Source organism: Nycticebus coucang, unplaced genomic scaffold, assembly GCF_027406575.1.
Source record: "Nycticebus coucang isolate mNycCou1 unplaced genomic scaffold, mNycCou1.pri scaffold_44, whole genome shotgun sequence".
Classification (NCBI taxonomy): domain Eukaryota; kingdom Metazoa; phylum Chordata; class Mammalia; order Primates; family Lorisidae; genus Nycticebus; species Nycticebus coucang.
Window position 1 is genome coordinate 1,047,161 of NW_026515578.1, and position 21,410 is coordinate 1,068,570.

Genomic DNA, 21,410 nt, shown 5'->3' on the forward strand with positions numbered 1-21,410 from the left:
ATTTTATCTTGTGATAATGTAAAATTTTCCAGTTTTCAGTTATCAGTTTTTAAAAACAGAATGGAAATAACCATGTTAATTGAGCATGTTTGCATATGGAAACATGACTCCTGATTAGGAATGAATGAGGACTGATGAAATGTATCTGTACATTCAGAACTTCCTTGTGTTCAAAAGTATGAGCAACTGGGCATCAAACAAGGCAAAGAGGAATGGGGAAGTAAATAAAAACACCTGAGAAATGAGTTGAAACAGAGTTCTGGTTAAATCTGTGAATGATACAAAATTCCTGCTTGTCCTGTAGTAGAGTTAGTGTAAGGACGGAGCAAAGTTCAGAAAAAGCACCATCTAATGTAATAAATAGTATACCAGACTGTGAGGGGAAAGATGCACCTGGATTTTCCACTCTTTAGTGTTTGAGGCATTTTCTCAACAAAATGCCTCAGTCACAAAAATATTTTCCATCTCATGCCTACTTTGTGTTCCTGAAGTATAATCTTCACTCACCTTCTAAAGTTTATTTAAATTAAAGAAAAAGTGTACTGTAAAAATGCTAACAATGCACACAGACACTCGGCATGCATTTGACACAGGTGAGGAGAAATGTGAAGATAATACAGACACTAAAACAAGCAAGGAAGTCAGAAGTTATTGTCAAAATGAAGGGACACTTAAGATTTTTTTTTCTGAAGTTCTTATTTTTATATCGTAAATTTTTTATTGAATCGTAACTGTACATTACTGCTTTTATGGGGTACAATGTGCTGATTTTAGACACAATTTGGAATGCTTACATCAAACTGGTTAACATAGGGTTCACCTTACTGAATTATTTGTTGTGTTAAGACATTTATACTCTACTCTTAATAGATTTGACATGTACCCTTGTGATATGCACCATAGGTGATGACTCACCATTTACCTTCCATTCACATGGCCTCCCTCTCCTCCTACTCTCTCCCTCTCTTCCCTCCTTCATTCTGGGCTATAGTTATGATTTATCATTTGTATAAAAGTGTGGGGGATTATATATTCATTTCACAATAGTACTGAGTACATTGGACAGTTTTTCTTCCATTCTTGAGATATGTTACTAAGAAAAATATGTTCCAGCTCATTATGTGAACAAAAAGGGGCAAAGTCTCCATCTTTTTGATGGCTGCATAATATTCCATGGTATACATATACCACAATTTGTTACTCTATTTAGGGGGTCTATGGGTACTTGGGCTTCTTTCATGACTGGGCAATCATGAATTGGGCTGTAATAAACTTTCTGGTGCAAATATGTTTTGTAAAATGATGACTGGTCATCTGGACATATTCCTAGCAGAGGCATAGCAGGATCAAATAGTAGGTCTACTTTTAGTTTCCTGAGTGTTCTCCAAACCTCTTTCTAAAAGGGACATATTGGCCTGCATTCCCACCAGCAGTGCAGAAATGTTCCCTTCTCTCCACATCCACACCAAAATCTGTAGTTTTGTGACTTTCTGATGTGGGCTACTCTTCCTGGAGTTAGATGATGTCTCAAAGTGGTTTCGATTTGTATTTCTCTGATGATTAAAGATGATGAGCAGTTTTTCATGAGTCTGTAGGCCATGCACCTATTTACTTCAGAGAAGCTTCTGTTCAATTCTCTTGCCCAAAATGAAATGAGATCACTTGTTCTTTCCTTGCGAATTAATTGGGTTTTCTGTTTATTCTAGTTATCAAACCTTGGTTGGAAACATAACCTGGAAAAATCTTCTCCCATTCTGAGGACCGTGTGCTGGCTTTACTTTGTTCTTTTTACAGGGTTTGATCAGATCCCTGTAGTACATTTTTGGTTTTGCTTCAATTGTTTAGGGGCTGGGGTCCTCCTCATAACACATTCTTCCAGGCCAATTTTTTCAGGGGACAAGTATTTCCCTTGTCCCCTCTAAAATATTTTTTATTGTTTTATGTCTTATGTTTAAACTGTTTATCCAATGAGAATCAATTTTTGTTAATGGTGAAAGATGAGGGTCCAGTTTCAGTGTTCTACAAGTTGCCATCCAGTTCACCTAGCACCATTTGTTGAATAGGGAATCTTTCCCCCAATTTATGTTTTTGATATGCTTATCAAAGATTGAATGATGGTAAGTGTCTGGGTTAATCTCTTGGTTCTCTACTCCGTTCCATACGTTTACCTTGGCATTTTTACCATGCTGTTTTGATCAATATAGATTGCTAGTATAGGCTGAAGTCTGGTAGGTTGATTGCTATTGCTCTGTGTTTATTTCGGAGTAATGTCTTGGCTATTCAATGTTTTTTTCTGATTCCATATAAACAAAGTACTAGTTTTTCCAGTTGTTTAAAGTATGATAGAGGTGCTTTAGGGATTGCATTAAATTTGTATATTGCTTTGGGTAATATGGACATTTTAACAATGAAGATTGTTCCCAGCCATAAGCATGGGGTATGATTTTCCATTTGTTAACATCTTCAGCTTTTTTCTTTTCTCAGAGTTTCATAGTTCTCTTTATAGAGATCTTTCATGTCCTTTTTGAGGTAAATTCCCAAATACTTCATCTTCTTTGGTACTACTGTAAAAAGAATATAGTCCTTGACTATTTGTTCAGCTTGACTATTGTTGGTATATGTAAAAGCTACAGATTTGTAAGTATTGATTTTGTATTCCTAGATGTTGCTGTATTTTTTTTATCACTTATAAGAGTTTTACAGTTGAGTCCCTGGGTTTTTCCAGGTAGAAGATTATATCATCTGTGAAGAGTGAGAGTTTGTCTCCTCTGACCAAATTGGAATACCCTTAATCTCCTTCTTTTGCTTGATTGCAATGGCTAATACTTCCGTTACTTTGTTCAATAGCAGTAGAGGCTATGAGCATCATTGTCTAGTTCCAGATCTGAGTGGAATTTTTTTCAATTTTCTTCCATTCCATATGATATTGGCTGTGGGTTTACTGTAGTGAGCCTCTATCAGTTTAGATATGACCCGTTTCAGCCTATTTCCTTAAGTGTTCTGATCATGAAAGGATCCTGGATGTTATCAAAAGCTTTTTTGCATCAGTGGAGAGAATCATATGGTCTTTGTTTTTTATTTTGTTTATGTGATATATTACGTTTATAGAGTTAGTCATGTTGAACCAGCCTTGTGACCCTGGGATAAAACCAACTTAGTCATAGTGTATAAATTTTTTGATGTGTTGTTGAATTGTTTTTGCTAGGATCTTATTGAATATTTTTGCATCAATAGTCATTAATGCTATTGGTCTATAACTTTAATTCTTTGTTGGGTCTTTTCCTGGTTTGGGATCAAGGTGATGTTTGCTTCCTCAAATGTATTGGGAAGTATTCCTTCTTTTTCTGTTTTGAAGATGGTTATGTAATATAGATACTGGTTCCTCTTTAAAGGTTTGGTAGAATTATGATGTGAAGCCTCCTCTTTCTGGACTTTACTTTTCTGGAGATTTCATATAGTTGATGGTATTTCATTGCTTGATATAGGTCTGTTCAACACTTTCAATTCTTTCAGCTATGTCTAGGAAGGTGGTGTGCTTCCAGACATTGCCATTTTCCCCCAGATTTTCCCATTTCTGAGAATAGTGTATTCTGCAGTTATCATTAAGGATTTTTTGCATTTTCTGAGGTGCCTTTTGTTATTTCTTTTTTATCATTACTGATTGATGATATTAGGGATTTTACTTTTCTGTTTCTGGTTTGGTTAGTCAAAGTTTTCTCAATTTTGTTAATCTTTTCCAAAACCCAACTTTTTGTTCGTTGATCTTCTGAGTGATTCTTTTGTTTTCAATATCATTGAATTCTGCTCTAATTTTGGTTATTTATTTTCTTCTGCTTGATTTGGGGAAGGGATGTTCTTCCTTTTCCAGTTGCTTGAGATGACCCACTAAGTTGTTGACTTCCTCTCTTTCCAGTCTCTTGGGGAAGGCTTGCAATGCTATAAATTTCCTTTGTAGGACTGCTTTAGAAGAATCCAACAGTTTTGATAATTTATGTCTTCATTGTCATTTTGTTCCAAAAATTTGGTAATTTTCTTCTTAATCTCATCTTTGACACAGCTATCATCCAGCATAAGGTTATTTAGTTTCCTTGACTTTGTTCCAGTATGAAGATTCCTGCTGTTGTTGAGTTCAACTTTTATTCCGGATGGTCCGAGAAAATACAAGGAATAATTTATATTCTTAAATTTGCTGAAGTTAGATTTGTGACCTAAGATGTGATCAATTTTGGAGGATGTTGCATGGGATGATGAGAAGAATGTGTGTTTGGTTTTATTACAATGAAATTATCTGTAGCTGTCTGTTTAGTCCATTTGTTATAGGACCAAGTTTAAATCTATTATTTCTTTGTTTACATTCTTCTTGGAAAGATCCTCCTTCTTGGAGGATCTATCCAACATAGCCAAATGGTAGTTAAATCTCCACTGTTATAGTTCAGGATGATATCCAATTGTTCAGTGTCTGTTAGTGTTTTCCTTTATAAATAGAGAGGCATTTTGTAGGGAGCATGAATATTAATAATTGAAATATCTTCATATGGAGTGTTTCTTTTCACAAATATGAAGTGTCCATCCTTAACTTTCCTTACCTTTGTTGGTTTAAAGCCTATTCGTATCTGCAAATAAAATTGCAACCCCTGATTTTTTTCTGATTTCCATTTGCCTGAATTATAGATGTCCATCCCTTCACCCTCAGTCTACTTTTGTCATTTAAGGTAAGATGGGATTCTGGTATGCAAGATATATCTGATCCGAGCTTTTGTGTACAGTCAGCTAGCCCATGCCTCTTTAGAGGACAATTTAAGAAACTCAAATTAATTGAGAGTATTGATAAACATCATAATGTTTGGGATGCCATGTTTATCAAGTGTCCAGTGGATATTTTCTTTTTTCTTCATCTTTTTTTTATTAAATCATAGCTGTGTATATTAATGCAATTTTGGGGTACAATGTGCTGGTTTTATATACAATTTGAAATGTTTTCATCAAACTGGTTAAAAAAGCCTTCACCACATTATCTTAGTTATTGTGTTAAGATATTTATATTCTACTCTTAGTAGATTTAACATGTACTCTTATAAAATGCACTGTAGGTATGGTCCCTCCAATTACCCTTCTTCCACCCATCCTCCCCCTACCCCTTCCTTCCCTCTTCTTTTTCCCCTTCACCTTGGGCTATAGTTAGGTTATAGCTTTCATATGGATGTGTGGGTGCTTATAAATTAATTTCATGGTAGGGCTGAGTACATTGGATACTTTTTCTTTTATTCTTTAGATACTTTGCTAAGAAGAAAATGTTTCCGCTCCATCAATGAAAATATGAAAGAGGCAAAGTCCCCATCTTTTTTAAGGCTGTATAATATTCCATGTTGTATATACACCACAATTTATTAATCCATTCATGAATCGATGGGCACTTGGGCTTCTTCCATGACTTATCAATTATGAATTGGGTTCCAATAAACATTTTGGTGCAATTATCTTCATTATTAAGTGATTGTTGGTCCTCTGGATATATACCTAATAGATAAATTGAAGGATACAATGCAGGTCTATTTTTAGATTTCTACGTGATCTCCAAATATCTTTCCAAAAGGAACATATTAGTTTGCATTCCCACCAGCATTGCAGAAGTGTTCCCTTTTTCCAACATCTATGCCAACATCTCTGGTTTGGGGATTTTGTGATGTGGGCTAATCTCTCTCTCTCTCTCTCTTTTTTTAAATTAAATTATAGCTGTGTACCTTAATGCAATCATTGGGTACAATGTGCTTGTTTTAGACACAATTTGAAATATTTTCATCGAACTGGTTAACATAGCCTTCATGGCATTTTCTTAGTTATTGTGTTCATACATTTATATTCTGCATTTAGTAAGCTTCACCTGTACCCTTCTAAGATGCACCATAGATGTGGTCCCACCATTTACCCTCCTTCCAACCATCCTCCCCTCTCCCCTCCTGTCCTTTGTCCCTTTCCCCATATTCTTGTGCTGTAATTAGTTTCATAGTAGGGCTGAGTACATTGGATACTTTTTCTTATATCCAGAAGACCAAAAATCACTAATGTACACAGCTATGATTTAATAGTAATAAAAATCACATTATAGCAAAGATATTTGTACCAGAATGTTTATTGCAGCCCAATTCATAATCGCTCAGATGTGGAAGAAGCCCAAGTGACCATCAAGCCACGAATGGATCAATAAATTGTGGTATCTGTAAACCATGGAATTTTATGCAGCCTTAAAGAAAGATGGAGACTTTAACTCTTTCATGTTTACATGGATAGAGCTGGAAAATATTCTTCTTAGCAAAGTATCTCATGAATGGATGTGGGCTAATCTTCCTGGAGTTAGATGATATCTTAAAGTGGTTTTGATTTGCATTTATCTGATGATTAAGGATTATGAGCATTTTTTCATGTGTCTGTAGGCTGTGCACCTGACTTCTTCAGAGAAGTTTCTCTTCAAGTCTCTTGCCCACCCTGAGATGGGATCACTTGTTTTTTTTTTTGTGCTAATACGTTTAATTTCTCTGTGGATTCTGGTTGTTAAACTTTTGTGGGAGACATAACCTACAAATATCTTCTCTCATTCTGAAGGATGTCTGTTTGCTTTATGTACTGTGTCCTTGGCTGTGCAGAAGCTTTTTAGTTTGATCAGATCCCACTAATGTATTTTGGTGTTGCTTCAATTGCCCTGGGGGTCCTCCTCATAAAATTATTTCCCAGATCGATTTCCTCAAATATTTTCCCTGTACTTTCTTCTAGTATTTTATAGGTTCATATCTTAAGTTTAAATATTTTTAATTAAATCATAGCCGTGTACATTAGTGCAATCATGGGGTACAATGTGCTATTTTTATATACAGTTTGAAATAATTTCGTCAAACTGGTTCACATAGCCTTCATGACATTTTCTTATTTATTATGTTAAGACATTTATATTCTACACTTAGCAAATTTAACATGTACCCTTGTAAGATGCACCATAGTTGTAGTCCCACCAATTACCCTCCCTCCTCCCATCCTCCCCCTTCCCTACCCTTAATCTCCCCTTTTCCCTTGTTCTTGGGATATAATTGGGTTATAGCTTTCATATGAAAGGTATAAATTGATTTCACAGTAGTGCTGAGTACATTGGATACTTTTTCTTGTATTCTTGAGATACTTTGATAAGAAGAATATGTTCCAGATCCATCCATGTAAACATGAAAGTGGTAAAGTCTCCTTCTTTTTTACAGCTGCATGATATTCTATGGTGTATATACAATTTATTAATCCATTCATGGTTCGATGGACACTTGGGCTTCTTCCATGAATTAGCAATTATGAATTGGGCTGCAATAAACATTCTGGTACAATTATGTTTGTTATAACGTGATTTTTGTCTTCAGGGTATATACCTAGTGGAGAAATTGTAGGATCAAAATAAATCAAAAAGTTAGTTTTTTGGAAAGGTCAATAAAATAGATAAATCTTTGGCTAACCTAACCATGAAAAAAGACTAAAATCTCTAATTTGATCAATCAGAAATGGTAAAGATGAAATAACAACAGAAATTTTGAATTTTGAATTTCCTCAGAAATTCAAAAAATGCCTTAATGAATATGACAAGAAACTCTTTTTTCAGAAATATGAAATTTTAAAGGAAATAGGCCAATGCTTGGAAGCATGCCACCTTCCTAGATGTAGCCAGAATGAAGTGGAACTGTTGAACAGATCTATATCAAGTTCTGAAATAGCATAAACTATACAAAATCTCCCTAAAAGAAAAGCCCTGGACTAGATGGCTTCACAACAGAATTCTACCAAACCTTTAAAGAGGAATCAGTACCTATATTACTTAACCTTTTCCAAAATAGAAAAACAAGGAGTACTACCCAACACATTCTATGAAGCAAACATCACCATGATACTCAAACTAGGAAAAGACAAAACAAGAAAAGAAAATTATAGACCAATGTAACTAATGAATCTTGATGCAAAAATATTCAACAAGATCCTAAAAAGTTAATCCAGCAACACATCAAACAAATTATACACCACGACCAAGTGGGTTTTATCCAAGGCCCTCATGGGTTCATTATACATAAATCTATAAATATAATTCATCAGATAAACAAATTAAAAAACAAAGACTTGATGTTTCTCTCAGTTGAAGCAGAAAACATATTTTGATAATAGTCCAGCATCCTTTCATGATTAGAACACGTAAGAAAATTGGTGTAGAAGGGACATTTCTTAAACTGATAGAGGCCATCTATAGCAAATCCACAGCCAATATTATATTGGATGGAGGTAAATTGAAATTATTTCTACTCAGATCAGGAACCAGGCAAGGTTCCCCATTGTCTCCACTGCTTTTTAATATTGTAATGGAAGTCTTAGCCATCACGATCAGGCATGAATAGGTGATCAAGGGTATCCATGTAGGGTCAGAGTATATAAAACTTTCACTCTTTGCAAATGATATGATTGTATATCTGGAAAACCCCAGGGACTCTACTACAAAATTCTTAGAATTGATCAAGGAGGGGCGGTGCCCGTGGCTCAAAAGAGTAGGGCTCCGGCTCCATATGCTGGAGGTGGCAGGTTCAATCCCAGTCCCAGCCAAAAACTGGAAAAAAAAAAAGTGATCAATGAATACAGCAACGTCTCAGGTTATAAAATCAATACTCACAAATCTGTAGCCTTTATATATACCAACAATAGTCAAGTTGAAGAAACAGTCAAGGACTCTATTTTGTTCACAGTAGTACCAAAGAAGATAAAATATTTGGGAGTTCACCTAGCAAAGGCTGTGAAAGATCTTTTATAAAGAGAACTATGAAACTCTGAGAAAAGAAATAGCTGAAGATGTTAACAAATGGAAAAACATACCAATCTCATGGCTGGGAAAAATCAACATTGTTAAAATGTCCATACCACCCAAAGCAATATACAATTTTATTTTTTATTTTTTTTCCTTATTAAGCACCACTGTCATACATTTCACCATTAACTAAGATAGACTTGCTCCCATTCTGAGGGCTGTCTGTTTGCTTTACTTACTGTGTTCTTGGCTGTGCAGAAGCTTTTTAGTATGATCAGGTCTCAGTAATGTATTTTTGTTGTGGCTTCAATTGCCCTAGGGTGTCTTCCATATAAAATATTGTCCCAGGTTGATTTCTTCAAGTGTTTTCCCTGCAATTTCTTCTAGTATTTTTATAGTTTCATGTCTTAAGTTAAATTCTTTAATCTTAAGATAAAGATATGTGCACGTTATGTCTCTGACAAAGGTTTAAATCTTTGATCTTAAGATAAAGATATGTGCAGGTTATGTCTCTGACAAAGGTTTAATAACCAGAATCCACAGAGAACTCAAATGTATTAGGGAAAGAACAAGTGATCCCATGTCAGGGTGGGCAAGGGACTTGAAGGGAAACTTCTCTGAAGAAGACAGGCGCATGGCCTATAGACATGTGAAAAAAATGCTCATAATCCTTAATCATTAGAGAAATGCACATCTAAACCACTTTGAGATATCATTTAACTCCAGTAAGATTAGCCTCCATCACAAAATCCCACAACCAAAGCTGTTGGTATGGATGTTTAGAAAAGTGAACACTTTTGCACTGCTGGTGGGAATGCAAACTAATGCACTACTTTTGGAAAGATACTTGGAGAACACTTAGGGATTTAAAAATAGACCTGGCATTTGATCCTACAATTCCTCTACTAGGTATATATCAAGAAGTTTAAATCTTTAATACAGTAATCTGGTATATTTGTTAATGGTGAAAGCTGTGGTCCCAGGTTCAGTCTTCTACAAGTTGCCAGCCAGTTCACCCAGCACCATTTGTTAAATAGGGAATCTTTTTCCCACTGAATGTTTTTAATTGGCTTGTCAAAGATCAAATAATGGTAAGTAGCTGGGTTCATCTCTTGGTTCTGTATTCTTTTCCATACATCTACATGCATATTTTTGTGCCAGTACCATGCTGTTTGGATCATTATCAATTTATAGTATAAAACGAGGTTTGGTAGTATGATTCTTCTGATTTGTTTTTATTTCCGAGTAATATCCAGCTATCTGAGTTCTTTTCTGATTCCATGTAAAGTGAAGTATTATTTTTTTTAGGTCTTTAAAGTATGACAGTGGTGCTTTAATAAGGATTCCATTAAAATTGTATATTGTTTTGGGTAGTATGGACATTTTAACAATGTTGATTCTTCCCAACCATGAGCAGGGTATGTTTTTCCATTTGTTAACATCTTCAGCTATTTCTTTTCTCAGAGTTTCATAGTTCTCTTTATAAAGATCTTTCACGGCTTTTGCTAGGTAAACTTCCAAATATTTTATCTTCCTTGGCACTTCTGTGAACGGAATAGAATCCTTGACTGTTTTTTCAGCTTGACTATTGTTGGTATATATAACGGCTACAGATTTGTGAGTATTGATTTTGTACCTAAGATGTTGCTGTATTTCTTGATTACTTCTAAAAGTTTTGTAGTTGAATCCCTGGGGTTTTCCAGAAATACAATCATATCATCTTCAAAGAGTGATAGTTTGATCTCCTCTGACCCTACATGGATACCCTGATCGCCTCTTCTTACCTGATTGTGATGTCTAAGACTTCCATCACAATGTTAAAAAGCAGTGGAGACAATGGGCAACCTTGCCTGGTTCCTGATCTGAGTGGAAATGATTTCAATTTTCCTCCATTCAATACAATATTGGATGTGGGTTTGCTATATATGGCCTCTATCAATTTAAGAAATGTCCCTTCTATACCAGTTTTTTTAAGTATTCTGATCATGAAACGATGCTGGATATTGTCAAAAGATTTTTAGAGCATCAATTAAGAGAATCATGTGGTCTTTGTTTTTTATTTTGTTCATGCAATGCATTATATTTATAGTTTTATGTATGTTAATCCAGCCTTGAGACCCTGGGATAAAATCCACTTGATCATGGTGTACAATTTGTTTGATGTGATACTGCATTCTGTTTGCTAGGATTTTTTTTTTTTTTTTTTTTTTGCAGTTGTTCACTGGGGTTGGGTTTGAACCTGCCACCTCTGATGTATGGGGCTAGCACCCTACTCCTTGAGCCACAGGCACCAACCTGTTTGCTAGTATCTTAATGAATATTTTTGTGTCAATATTCATTAGAGATATTGGTCCATAATTTTCTTTTCTTGTTGTGTCTGTTCCTGGTTTGTGGATCAAAGTGATGTTTTATTCATGGAATGTGTTGTGTAGTATTCCTTGTTTTTCTATATTTTGGAAAAGGTTAGTGATATAGGTACTAGTTCGTCTTTAAAGATTTGGTAGAGTTCTGATGTGAAACCATCTGATGGTGGTCTTTTTGGGGAGATTTTGTATTGATCTTTTCAGTAAACCAACTTTTTGATATATTGATCTGCTGTATAAACCTTTTGCTTTCCATTTCATTTAATTCTGCTCTAATTTTGGTTATTTCTTTTCATCTGCTGTGTTTGGGATTGGAATGTTCTTCCTTTTACAGTTGCTAGAGATTAGTTTGTTAACTTCTTTTTGTTCTCTTGAGGAAGGCTTGCAATGCTTTAAATTTCCCTCTTAGGACGGCCTTTGCGGTATTCCAGAAGGTTCTGGTCATTTGTGCCTTCATTATCATTTTGTCCGAAAATTTGGTAATTTTCTTCTTAACCCCATCTATGACTCAGCTGTGATTCAGCATAAGGTTATTTAGTTTCCATGTTTTTGTATGAGTATGCAGATTCCTGTTGTTACTGAGTTCTACTTTTATTCCATGAATGTCTGAGAAGATGCAAGGAATAATTTCTATTCTTTTAAATTTGCTGAGGTTAGACATGTGACCTAAGATGTTATAAATTTTGGAGGATGTTGCATAGCTAATGAGAAGAATGTGTATTTAGTTTTCTTAGGGTGGAATCCTCTTTAGATGTCTGTTAAATCCGATTGTTGAATGGCTAAGTTTAAGTCCAAAATTACTTTCCTTACTTTCTGACTGGAGGATCTATCCAGCATTGCCAAAAGAGTACTAAAATCTCCTACTATTATGGTGCTGTGGGAAATCAAGGTACCCATGTCTGTTGGACCCTCTCTTATAAATTGATGTGTATTCTGGTTGGGTGTATAAATGTTAATAACCTAAATCTCATCATGTTGACTGTTTTCCTTAATAAATATGAAGTGACCATCATTATGTTTTCTTACTTTTCTTGGTTTAAAGCATATTATATCTGCAAATAAAATTTTAACACCTACTTCTTTCTGATTTCCATTTGCCTGCATTATATACAACCATCCCTTCACACTGAGTCTATATTTATTTTTGAAGGTAAGAGGAGATTCTTATATGCAGCAGATACATGACTTAAATTTTTATATCCAGTTAGCCAACCTGTGCCTCTTTAGAGGACAATTTTAGCCATACACATTAATAGAGAATATTGATAAACCTGACAGTATTTTGGATATCAAGTTTTCAAAAGTCCAGTATGCATTTTTAATCCTTTCGGCACTGTGGAAGTTGGAATTTGATCAAAAGTTGCTGAGTGAGTTGACTTTGGTAGTAGAGGATTTTGCTGGTCATTGTGGAGGATAGGACTGAGAACATACTGGAGAGCTGGTTTAGTTATGGCAAATGTCTTCAACATGTGAATGTCATTAAAGTATTTAACTTCTCCATCATAAACGAACCTGAGTTTAGTTGGATACAGAATCCTGTGTTGAAAGTTGTTTTGTTTTAGGAGGTTAAATGTCGATGACCACCCTCTTCTACCTCGAAAAGTTACGGTAGAGAGATCTTCACTCATTCTAATATTCTTCCCATTGTGGGTTATGGTTTTCTTATGTCTGGCTGCTTGCAGAATTTTCTCCTTCATATTAACTTTTACTAAGTTAATTATAATATGTCTGGGAGATGCTATAATTAGGTTGAGTTGTGTTGGGGTTCTGAAACTGTCTGCTTTCTTAATTTCAGAATCTCCTGCCATGTTTGGTAAGTTCTTCTCGATTATCTCTTGCAGTAGAGCATCTGTAACTTTAGATGCAATCTCATTGCCCACAGGAATTCCTATAAGGCGAAAGTTAGGTTTTTTGAAGTGTCCCAGAGCTCTCTGAGAGAATGATCCATTTTTGCTCTCCATTTCTCTTCCTCTTTGAGCATTTGGAAACATTCAAAAGCTTTGCCTTCATTGTCAGAAATCCTTTCTTCTGCCTGCTCCATTCTGTTCCTGATGGATTCTACTGTATTTCTCAGATCTTTGGGGGCTGTAAGTTCTTGCCTCAATGTGTCAAAACTGGTTGATTTTGACTTTGAATTCATTGAATTCTTCAGACGACTTTTGAAATGCTCCTTAAATTTCTAAATCCGACTTTGCTCCATTCTGTTAATCTTATTGGCAATCCAAATTCTGAATTCAATTTCTGACATCTCAGCCATTTGTTTGTGAATGGGATCTTCTGGTGTGTCCACCTTTTCATTCCTTGGGGATGTTGATCTACTCTTACTATGCATGTTGCCAGAGTTTTTCTGCTTATTCCACCCCATGTTTATTTTTCACCATTTGGCTAGATGAGCAGATAATGTGAAATTGGATTGGGGGCACCTGGAGTAGTGATTAACCAGCCCTTTGCCCAAGAGCTGGGACTGATGACTGTGGGTTTTCCCCTACTGCTTTGCAAAGGACCCATTGTGGCAGCTAGCTAAGTGATACATGATGAACAGCATTTTTGAAAAGTTCACCATCTTCCAGGTGTAGACAAACAGAAACGCCCAGGAATTGATGCTATGCACCACTTATGTTTTTTATGTCTCCACCAGTGATCATGGGGCTCACCACCCCATTTACTGCCTGGTTTGGAACTGAAGGGGGACCTTAAACTGGCTGGTCCCTGGAATAGCCTCCTGATAGGAAGGACCCTATGAAGGCAAAATGTATGGTCAGAATGAAATGATTACCTCCTATATCAAGCTGGAGAATGGAAAAGGTCTGAACATGCAACCAGGTCTCTAGTCTCATCCAGGTTTTACCTTGAAATAAATCAAGGGAAATGTAGTCCAAGCTAAAGGACCTGGTTTCTAAGAACAAGGTTTTCCAAACCATGACTACCATGTCCTCAGCCAAGCTCACCAAACTGGGTCCTGCTGGACCTCAGGTCTCTGAGATTTTCCAGTTTTGGTCAGGGGCTCTAGACCCCTCTGGAATGTTTCAGATGTGAAGCCATTTTCCTTGTCATTAACTCCCACATCTATTGACCAGGGTATGGGTCTGCTTAACCCATATTACCCATGCCTCTACCTGCCCCATTACCCCCAACCTGGCAGGCTTGGGCCCTGGGCATTGTCTGCTTGCAGCTAGTAGAGTTCTTGGCCTGTGTGTAACTGCCTAATGCAGCTGACTCATACCAGAAACACCTGTTTCTACAGATCACCCAGCATTCCCTTAGCCCTGGGAACCCCCACTCAAGAGTGTGAATGTCCAGCAGATCAATTACAACATCCCTGAAAAAATGTGATCTCCACTACCCCCATCTTTTGCCTGATCAAGTTCTGGGCAGACCTGAACTGAGGCCCAAGGGGTGATAAGCCAGGGCTAGCAGTGGCAGCAGCAGTAACAGAGTGAGCAGCCGGTATGAGAGCCTGGGACACATGACCCTCACATGCTCCTACAAGACCTGTTCCTTTGGCAAGCAGGTGGTGGAGAAGGTGGAGAGAAAGCATGCCCAGCTGGAAGACAGAGATTAGTGTACTTCCTGGTGTGCTTGCCTCTCTGGGATTACCTGGTGAATTACCTGCACAGGTTGTGGCAGCTGGCTGAGTGATATATGATGAACAGCATCCTTGAAAACTTCACTGTCCTCCAGGTGGTGACAAACTGAGACACCCAGAAATTGCTGCTGTGCACTGTCTATGTCTTTGAGGTCTCCAACAGTGAATATGGGGCCCACCACCAAATTTACTGCCTGGTCCAGGACTGAAGGGGAACCCCAAAACTGGCTGACCCCTGGAATATCCTCTTGGCAGGAACGACCCTCCAGCTCTCCTCATGCTTTGTATTTAAGGAGAGGGCTGTGATTTAAAGGGGCTGATTTCAGAGGCCTAAGCAATTAGGGACACCAAAACTTGGTTGGTGAGCTGAATAGGTGGGGACCGAGGGAAGAATAGACTCTGATAGTGGAACCTCACAGGTGGTGTCTGAAAGGACAGATCACTCAAGAGCATCTGGGATTGGGGACAGGAGTGAGACCACCTTCAGGAACATTTCTCAGCCTCTGACAGGTCCCCCTTGTCCCTCTCTTTTGTATGTTTGGGAGAGCCTTTGTTACACGTTGGCTTGTATCCCTTCCTGTTTTCCACCTACCAGTAAACCAAATTTCTGCCTCTCCCTCTCACCCTTTTTACTACAGAGATTAACCTTATTTGTGTAGGAGCAGAGCCAGGTGGCCCTGGAAATATTTTTAATATGCTTATCTATTTATAAGGGTTATGGCTTTATCTCAGCTGCACGAGAAATGGGGGAAGGCTTTGTAACTCATCCTCCTCCTCCTCAGTGAGCAGCGTGTTCTACTGTTGTGTTTCCTTACTTGCCAACACCAAAGTCTGTTGGTTTGTGTTATGACAGAGGATAAAGCTATTTTACCACCCTCAAAAAATGTATATATAAAAATGTATGTGTATATATATTTAAGGTGTTGAATACCTTATACCCTGAGTTGATGATATGAATGTGTGAAATTATCATGTGTACACACCAAATATGGACCCCTATTATGTATTAATTACAAAGATTAAAAAATAGCTAAGCACCCACAGCTCAGTGCTTAGGGCACTGGCTATATACATGGGGTCTGGCAGGTTTAAACCAGGCCCGGGCCTGCTCAACAATGACAACTGCAACAATAAAATAGGCAGGTATTGTGGTGGGTGCCTGTAGTCCCAACTACTTATGAGGCTGAGGCAAGAGAATTGCTGATGCCCAAAAGTTAGAAGTTGCTTGGAGCTGTGACGACACGGCACTCTACCTAGGGGGACATAGCGAGATTCTGTCTTAAAATAATAATAATAATAATAAGAATAATTATTATTATTATAATAACAACAAAGGACTTTTACCTATTTTTTAGAAAAATCATGTTAATTCTATGTGATTATCTTTTCTTTTTTAGGTTATTCCATTTATGACTAACCCCCAAAAGTTATCTTCTCCTTTGATTGCTTAAGACAGCCTGAACATCAAACTTCTTTTTAAGATTTATTCTTTTTTCGATAGTATCTCTAAAAAAGGAAACTTAGTCCTTATTATTTCTTTTCAATTTAATGAAACATCGTCTTATATTTAATCTAGTCAAACCTATATTTAGATATTATCCAAAGTGAAACCTCTTTTAGGCTCTATTAGAATTATTAAATTAATTATTATTATTTGACTCTTCTGGCTTTTTTTTAAGTTTTCTAACATTATTTAGTATATTCTCAACTTACTTAACTAATTTATCTTACTGTTTGATGTAATTTCTTGGTAGCTGAACTTTTTGAAAATAAAAAGGCAAAATAAATAAGCATTTATAGTTTTGTTAACTAAAATTAAAATGTCTTTATCCATTAAATGTGAAAAGAGGTTTTAAACTCAATCCTCTTAAACAAATTAGTCACTTGTTTATTTTGGTGATTTTCTCATTCATCTTGTGCTCATGGAATCTCTGTAATGGACACAGATGTTCACACATCCAGTGTATGTGATCAGATTTGATTAAAGAATTGTCAAATAAACTACCCAGTGTTACAGAAGCATAAGGCAGTAAAGATTGCAAAAGAGTATATAGAATTATCTCTGGAAGGTCATTTCTTACTTTGACAAATATGTCCAGCAATGCAGAGATTTTATTATTCTCAAGAAGCATTATTAACTTTAGTATTCATACTTGTCAAACCATGCACATAACATCCTTTATCGGTAAAACCCAATAATCCTGTTGGCTCAATATTTTAGTCCATTTCTTCTTTCCTCATGTGAGTATCAGGTCCTGGTGGACAATCATGTATATACTGGGAGATTTCTAAATCTTTAACTTGGATAATCTTAGAGTTTTTTTAATTCTAGATCCTTTCTTCAAATTTTTTTTAATTTTTTTTTTTTTTTTTATTGCTGGGGATTCTTTGAGGGTACAACAAACTAGGTTACACTTACTGCATTTGTTAGTCAAAGTTCCTCTTGCAATCATGTCTTGCCCCCAAAAGTTGTGACACGCACCAAGGATCCCCCCTATTTCCTCCTTCCCTCTCTCTGCTCTCCACTTCCCCCACCCCTACCATGTCCTTTTCATTAATTGTCCTCATATCAAAATTGAGTACGTAGGATTCATGCTTCTCCGTTCTTCTGATGCTTTACTAAGAATAATGTGTTCCATGTCCATCCAGGTTAATACAAAGTAGTTAAAGTCTCCATTTTTAATAGCTGAATAGTATTCCATGTTGCACATATACCACAGTTTGTTAATCCATTCCACACTTGGTGGGCATTTAGGCTGTTTCCACATTTTGACGATTTTAAATTGAGCTGCAGTAAACAGTCTAGTGCAAGTGTCCTTATGATAAAAGGATTTTTTCCTTCTGGGCAGATGCCCAGTAATGGGATTGCAGGATGAAATGGGAGGTCTAGCTTGAGTACTTTGAGGTTTCTCCATACTTCCTTCCAAAAAGGTTGTGCTAGTTTGCAGTCCCACCAGCAGGGTAAAAGTGGTCCCTTCTCTCCACACCCACACCAGCATCTGCAGTTTTGAGATTTTGTGATGTGGGCTATTCTTGCTGGGGTTAGATGGTATCTAAGGGTGGTTTTGGTTGGCATTTCTCTAATAGATAGGGATGATGAACATTTTTTCATATGTTTGTTAGCCATTCGTCTGTCTTAAAGAAGGTTCTACACATGTCTCTTGCCCATTGACATAGGGGATTGTTGGCTTTTTTCATAGGTATTAATTTCAGTTCTTTTTTTTTTGTGTGTGTGTTTTTTTTTTTTTTTTGGCCAGGGCTGGGTTTGAACCCGCCACCTCCGGCATATGGGACTGGCGCCCTACTCCTTGAGCTACAGGCGCCGCCCTTAATTTCAGTTCTTTATAGATCCTAGTTATCAAGCTTTTGTCTGATTAAAAACAAGCAAATATCCTTTCCCATTGTGTAGGTTGTCTATTTGCTTTGGTTATTGTCTCCTTAGCTGTACAATACCGTTTCAGTTTAATGAAGTCCCATTTTGTTTATTTTTGTTGTTGCAATTGCCATGGCAGTCTTATTCATGAAGTCTTTCCCCAGGCCAATATCTTTGTTTTTCCTGTGCTTTCTTTGAGGACTTTTATTGTTTCATGCCTTAAATTTAAGTCGTTTATCCATCTTGAATCCATTTTTGTGAGTGGAGAAAGGTGTGGGTCCAGTGTCATTCTTTTACATGTGGATATGCAGTTCTCCCAACACCATTTATTGAATAAGGATACTTTCCCCCAAGGCATGTTCTTGTTTGGTTTATCGAAGATTAGTTGGTTGTAAGATGTTAGTTTCATCTCCTGGTTTTCTGTTTGATTCCAAATATCTATGTCTCTATTTTTGTGCCACTACTGTGCTGCCTTGACCACTGTGGCTTTGTAGGACAGCCTAAAATCACATATGGTAATGCCCCCAGCTTTATTTTTATTGATAAGAACTGCCTTAGCTATATGGGTTTTTTTCTGGTTCCATACGAAATGCAGAATTATTTTTTCCAAATCTTGAAAGTAGGATGTTGGTATTTTAATAGGAATAGCATTGAATAGGTAGACTGCTTTGGGATTTATAGACATTTAACAATGTTGATTCTTCCCAGTCATGAGCATGGTATGTTCTTCCATTTGTTAATATCCTCTGCTATTTCCTTTCTGAGGATTTCATAATTTTCTTTATAGAGGTCCTTCACCTCCTTTGTTAGGTATAATCCTAGGTATTCTATTTTCTTTGAAACTATGGTGAAGGAGTTTTTGCCCTTTATTAGCCTCTCATCTTGACTGTTATTGATATATTCAAAAGCTACTGACTTGTGGACATTGACTTTATATCCTGAGATATTACTGTATTTTTTGATGACTTCCAGGAGTCTTTTGGTTGAGTCTTTGGGATTCTCTAAGTATAAGATCATGTCGTCAGCAAAGAGGGAGAGTTTGACCTTCTTTGCTCCCAGTTGGATTCCATTTATTTTCTTGTCTTGCCTAATTGTATTGGCTAGAACTTCCAGAATTACATTGAATAGTAAAGGTGACAGAGGACAACCTTGTCTGTTTCCAGTTCTAAGAGGATAAACTTTCAGTTTTACTCCATTCAGTAAAAATTAGCTGCGAATTTGTCATAGATAGCTTTGATCAGTTTCAGAAATGTGCTACCTATGCCTATACGCTTCAGTGTTCTAATTAGAAAAGGATGCTGAATTTTATCAAATGCGTTTTCTACATCTATTGAGAGGATCATATGGTCTTTATTTTTGCTTCTGTTAATATGATGGATAATGTTTATAGACTTGCGTATATTAAACCAGCCTTGCATCCCTGGGATGAAACCTACTTGATCATGGTATATGACTATTTGATCATAAGCTGTAATCTGTTGGCTAGGATTTTGTTGAGAATTTTTTCATCTATATTCATTATATTCATTAGTGAAATTGGTCTGAAATTCTTTTTAATTGGGTCTTTTTCTGGTTTTGGTATCAGGGTGATATTTGCTTCATAGACTGTGTTGGGAAGATTCCTTCCTCCTCAATTTATTGGAATATTTCTGCAGTACGGGAAAAAGCTCTTCCTTGAAGGTTTGATAGAATTCTGGTGTGAAGTCAGCTGGACCAGGGCATTTTTTTGTTGGAAGCTTTTTTATTGTTTCTTTGATCTGAGTGTTTGAAATTGGTCTGTTCAGGAGCTCTATTTCTTCCTGGCTATGTCTAGGGATAGGGTGTGATTCCAAATGTTGATCCATTTTCTTCACATTGTCAAATTTCTGGGCATAGAGTTTCTGGGAGTATTCAGAGATGATCTCTTGTATCTCTGTGGCATCAGTTGTAATTTCCCCTGTATCATTTCTGATTGAGGTTACTAGAGATTTTACTTTTCTATTTCTCCTTAGTCTGGCCAAAGTTGTTTTTTTTTTTTTTTTTCTTTTTCTTTTTCACCATGTTCAGTTTATTCCTCTGAAGGTAATCCTCTTTATTTATTTTTTTTTATTAAATCATAGCTGTGTACATTGATATGATCATGGGACATCATTCACTAGCTTCACAGACCGTTTACCAAGTTTCACATATACCCTTGTAAGATGCACCGCTGGTGTAATCCCACCAATCCCCTTCCCTCTACCCACCTCATTTATACTATTCTCTAGTATGGCTTCCATTCCCCTGTGGCATCCGTCTTCCCTTTCTGGGATACCTATCACTCGTATGTTTGAACGCTTCATAAAGTCCCATAATTCTGTCAGTGAATGTTCTACTTTCTCTCTCTATTCTTTTCTGCCTCTTTAAATATCTAAATTATCTCAAGAGCTTTGTCCTCTACCTCCGAAATTATTTCTTCTGCATGGTCTAATATGTTGTTGATACTTTCTATTGCATCTTTAAGTTCCCTAATTGACTGCTTCAGTTCCTTCAGCTCTGCTATACACTTTCTGTATTCTTCATATCGTTCATCTCTTATTTGATTGTTTTTGAATTTCCTTTTAGTTATTTCCAACTTTATCAGCAGTTTCCTTCGTTGTTTCCATCATTTCCTTCATTGTTTTCATCACCTGTATTCTAAATTACCTTTTTGTCATTTCTAACATTTCTTTGTAGGTGGAATCCTCTGCTGTTGCTACCTCATGGTCCCTTGGAGGGGTTGCTCTGGACTGGTTTTTTATGTTGCCAGGAGTTTTCTGCTGATTCTTCCTCATGAATGATTTCTTTTATCTGTTTCCTTGATCTCATTTTCCTTTCACTTCCCCTTGCTCTTTAAGTTGCCATGCCTCTGGACTAGGGTTTCAATGAGTCCTTTTGGTATAGGAACAGAAGGATGAGAAGGTTGAAGAGCAAGAAGGGATAAAAGAAAAAAAAAAGAAGAAGAAGGGATGAGTAAAAAGTAATATTTAAAAAATAAGAGAGACACAGAAAGAGTGAGACAGAGCAACATAGGTGCACAGTAGGGTACTTTGACCTAACCTAAAAATAATAATAATAAAAAAACATCTGGGGGCACCGGGTTGGGTTTTTCCCTTACTAGCCTGTTAGGACACAGTACCTTACCTACACCAAGTAGAGAGGAAAGACAAAAATGCTATAAATCAAACCAAAACAATAAAAAAATAAAACTTACAGGATAAAATTGGGGGAAAACCAAACAGGCATAGAAACAGTAGCAAAAATGAAGTTCTAATTATA

At 36.6% G+C, this 21,410-nt stretch overlaps 1 protein-coding gene across 1 annotated transcript in view; it reads left to right on the forward strand.

The window, feature by feature from the left end:
* The first annotated feature begins 578 nt into the window (after nucleotides 1–578).
* Nucleotides 579–21,410, forward strand: part of LOC128579308 (uncharacterized) — a 94,507-nt gene continuing 73,675 nt past the window's right edge. Inside the window, exon 1 of the mRNA XM_053581455.1 lies at nucleotides 579–593. Within this exon, the coding sequence (XP_053437430.1) occupies nucleotides 579–593 (15 nt within the window). The remainder of the gene's footprint in view (nucleotides 594–21,410) is intronic.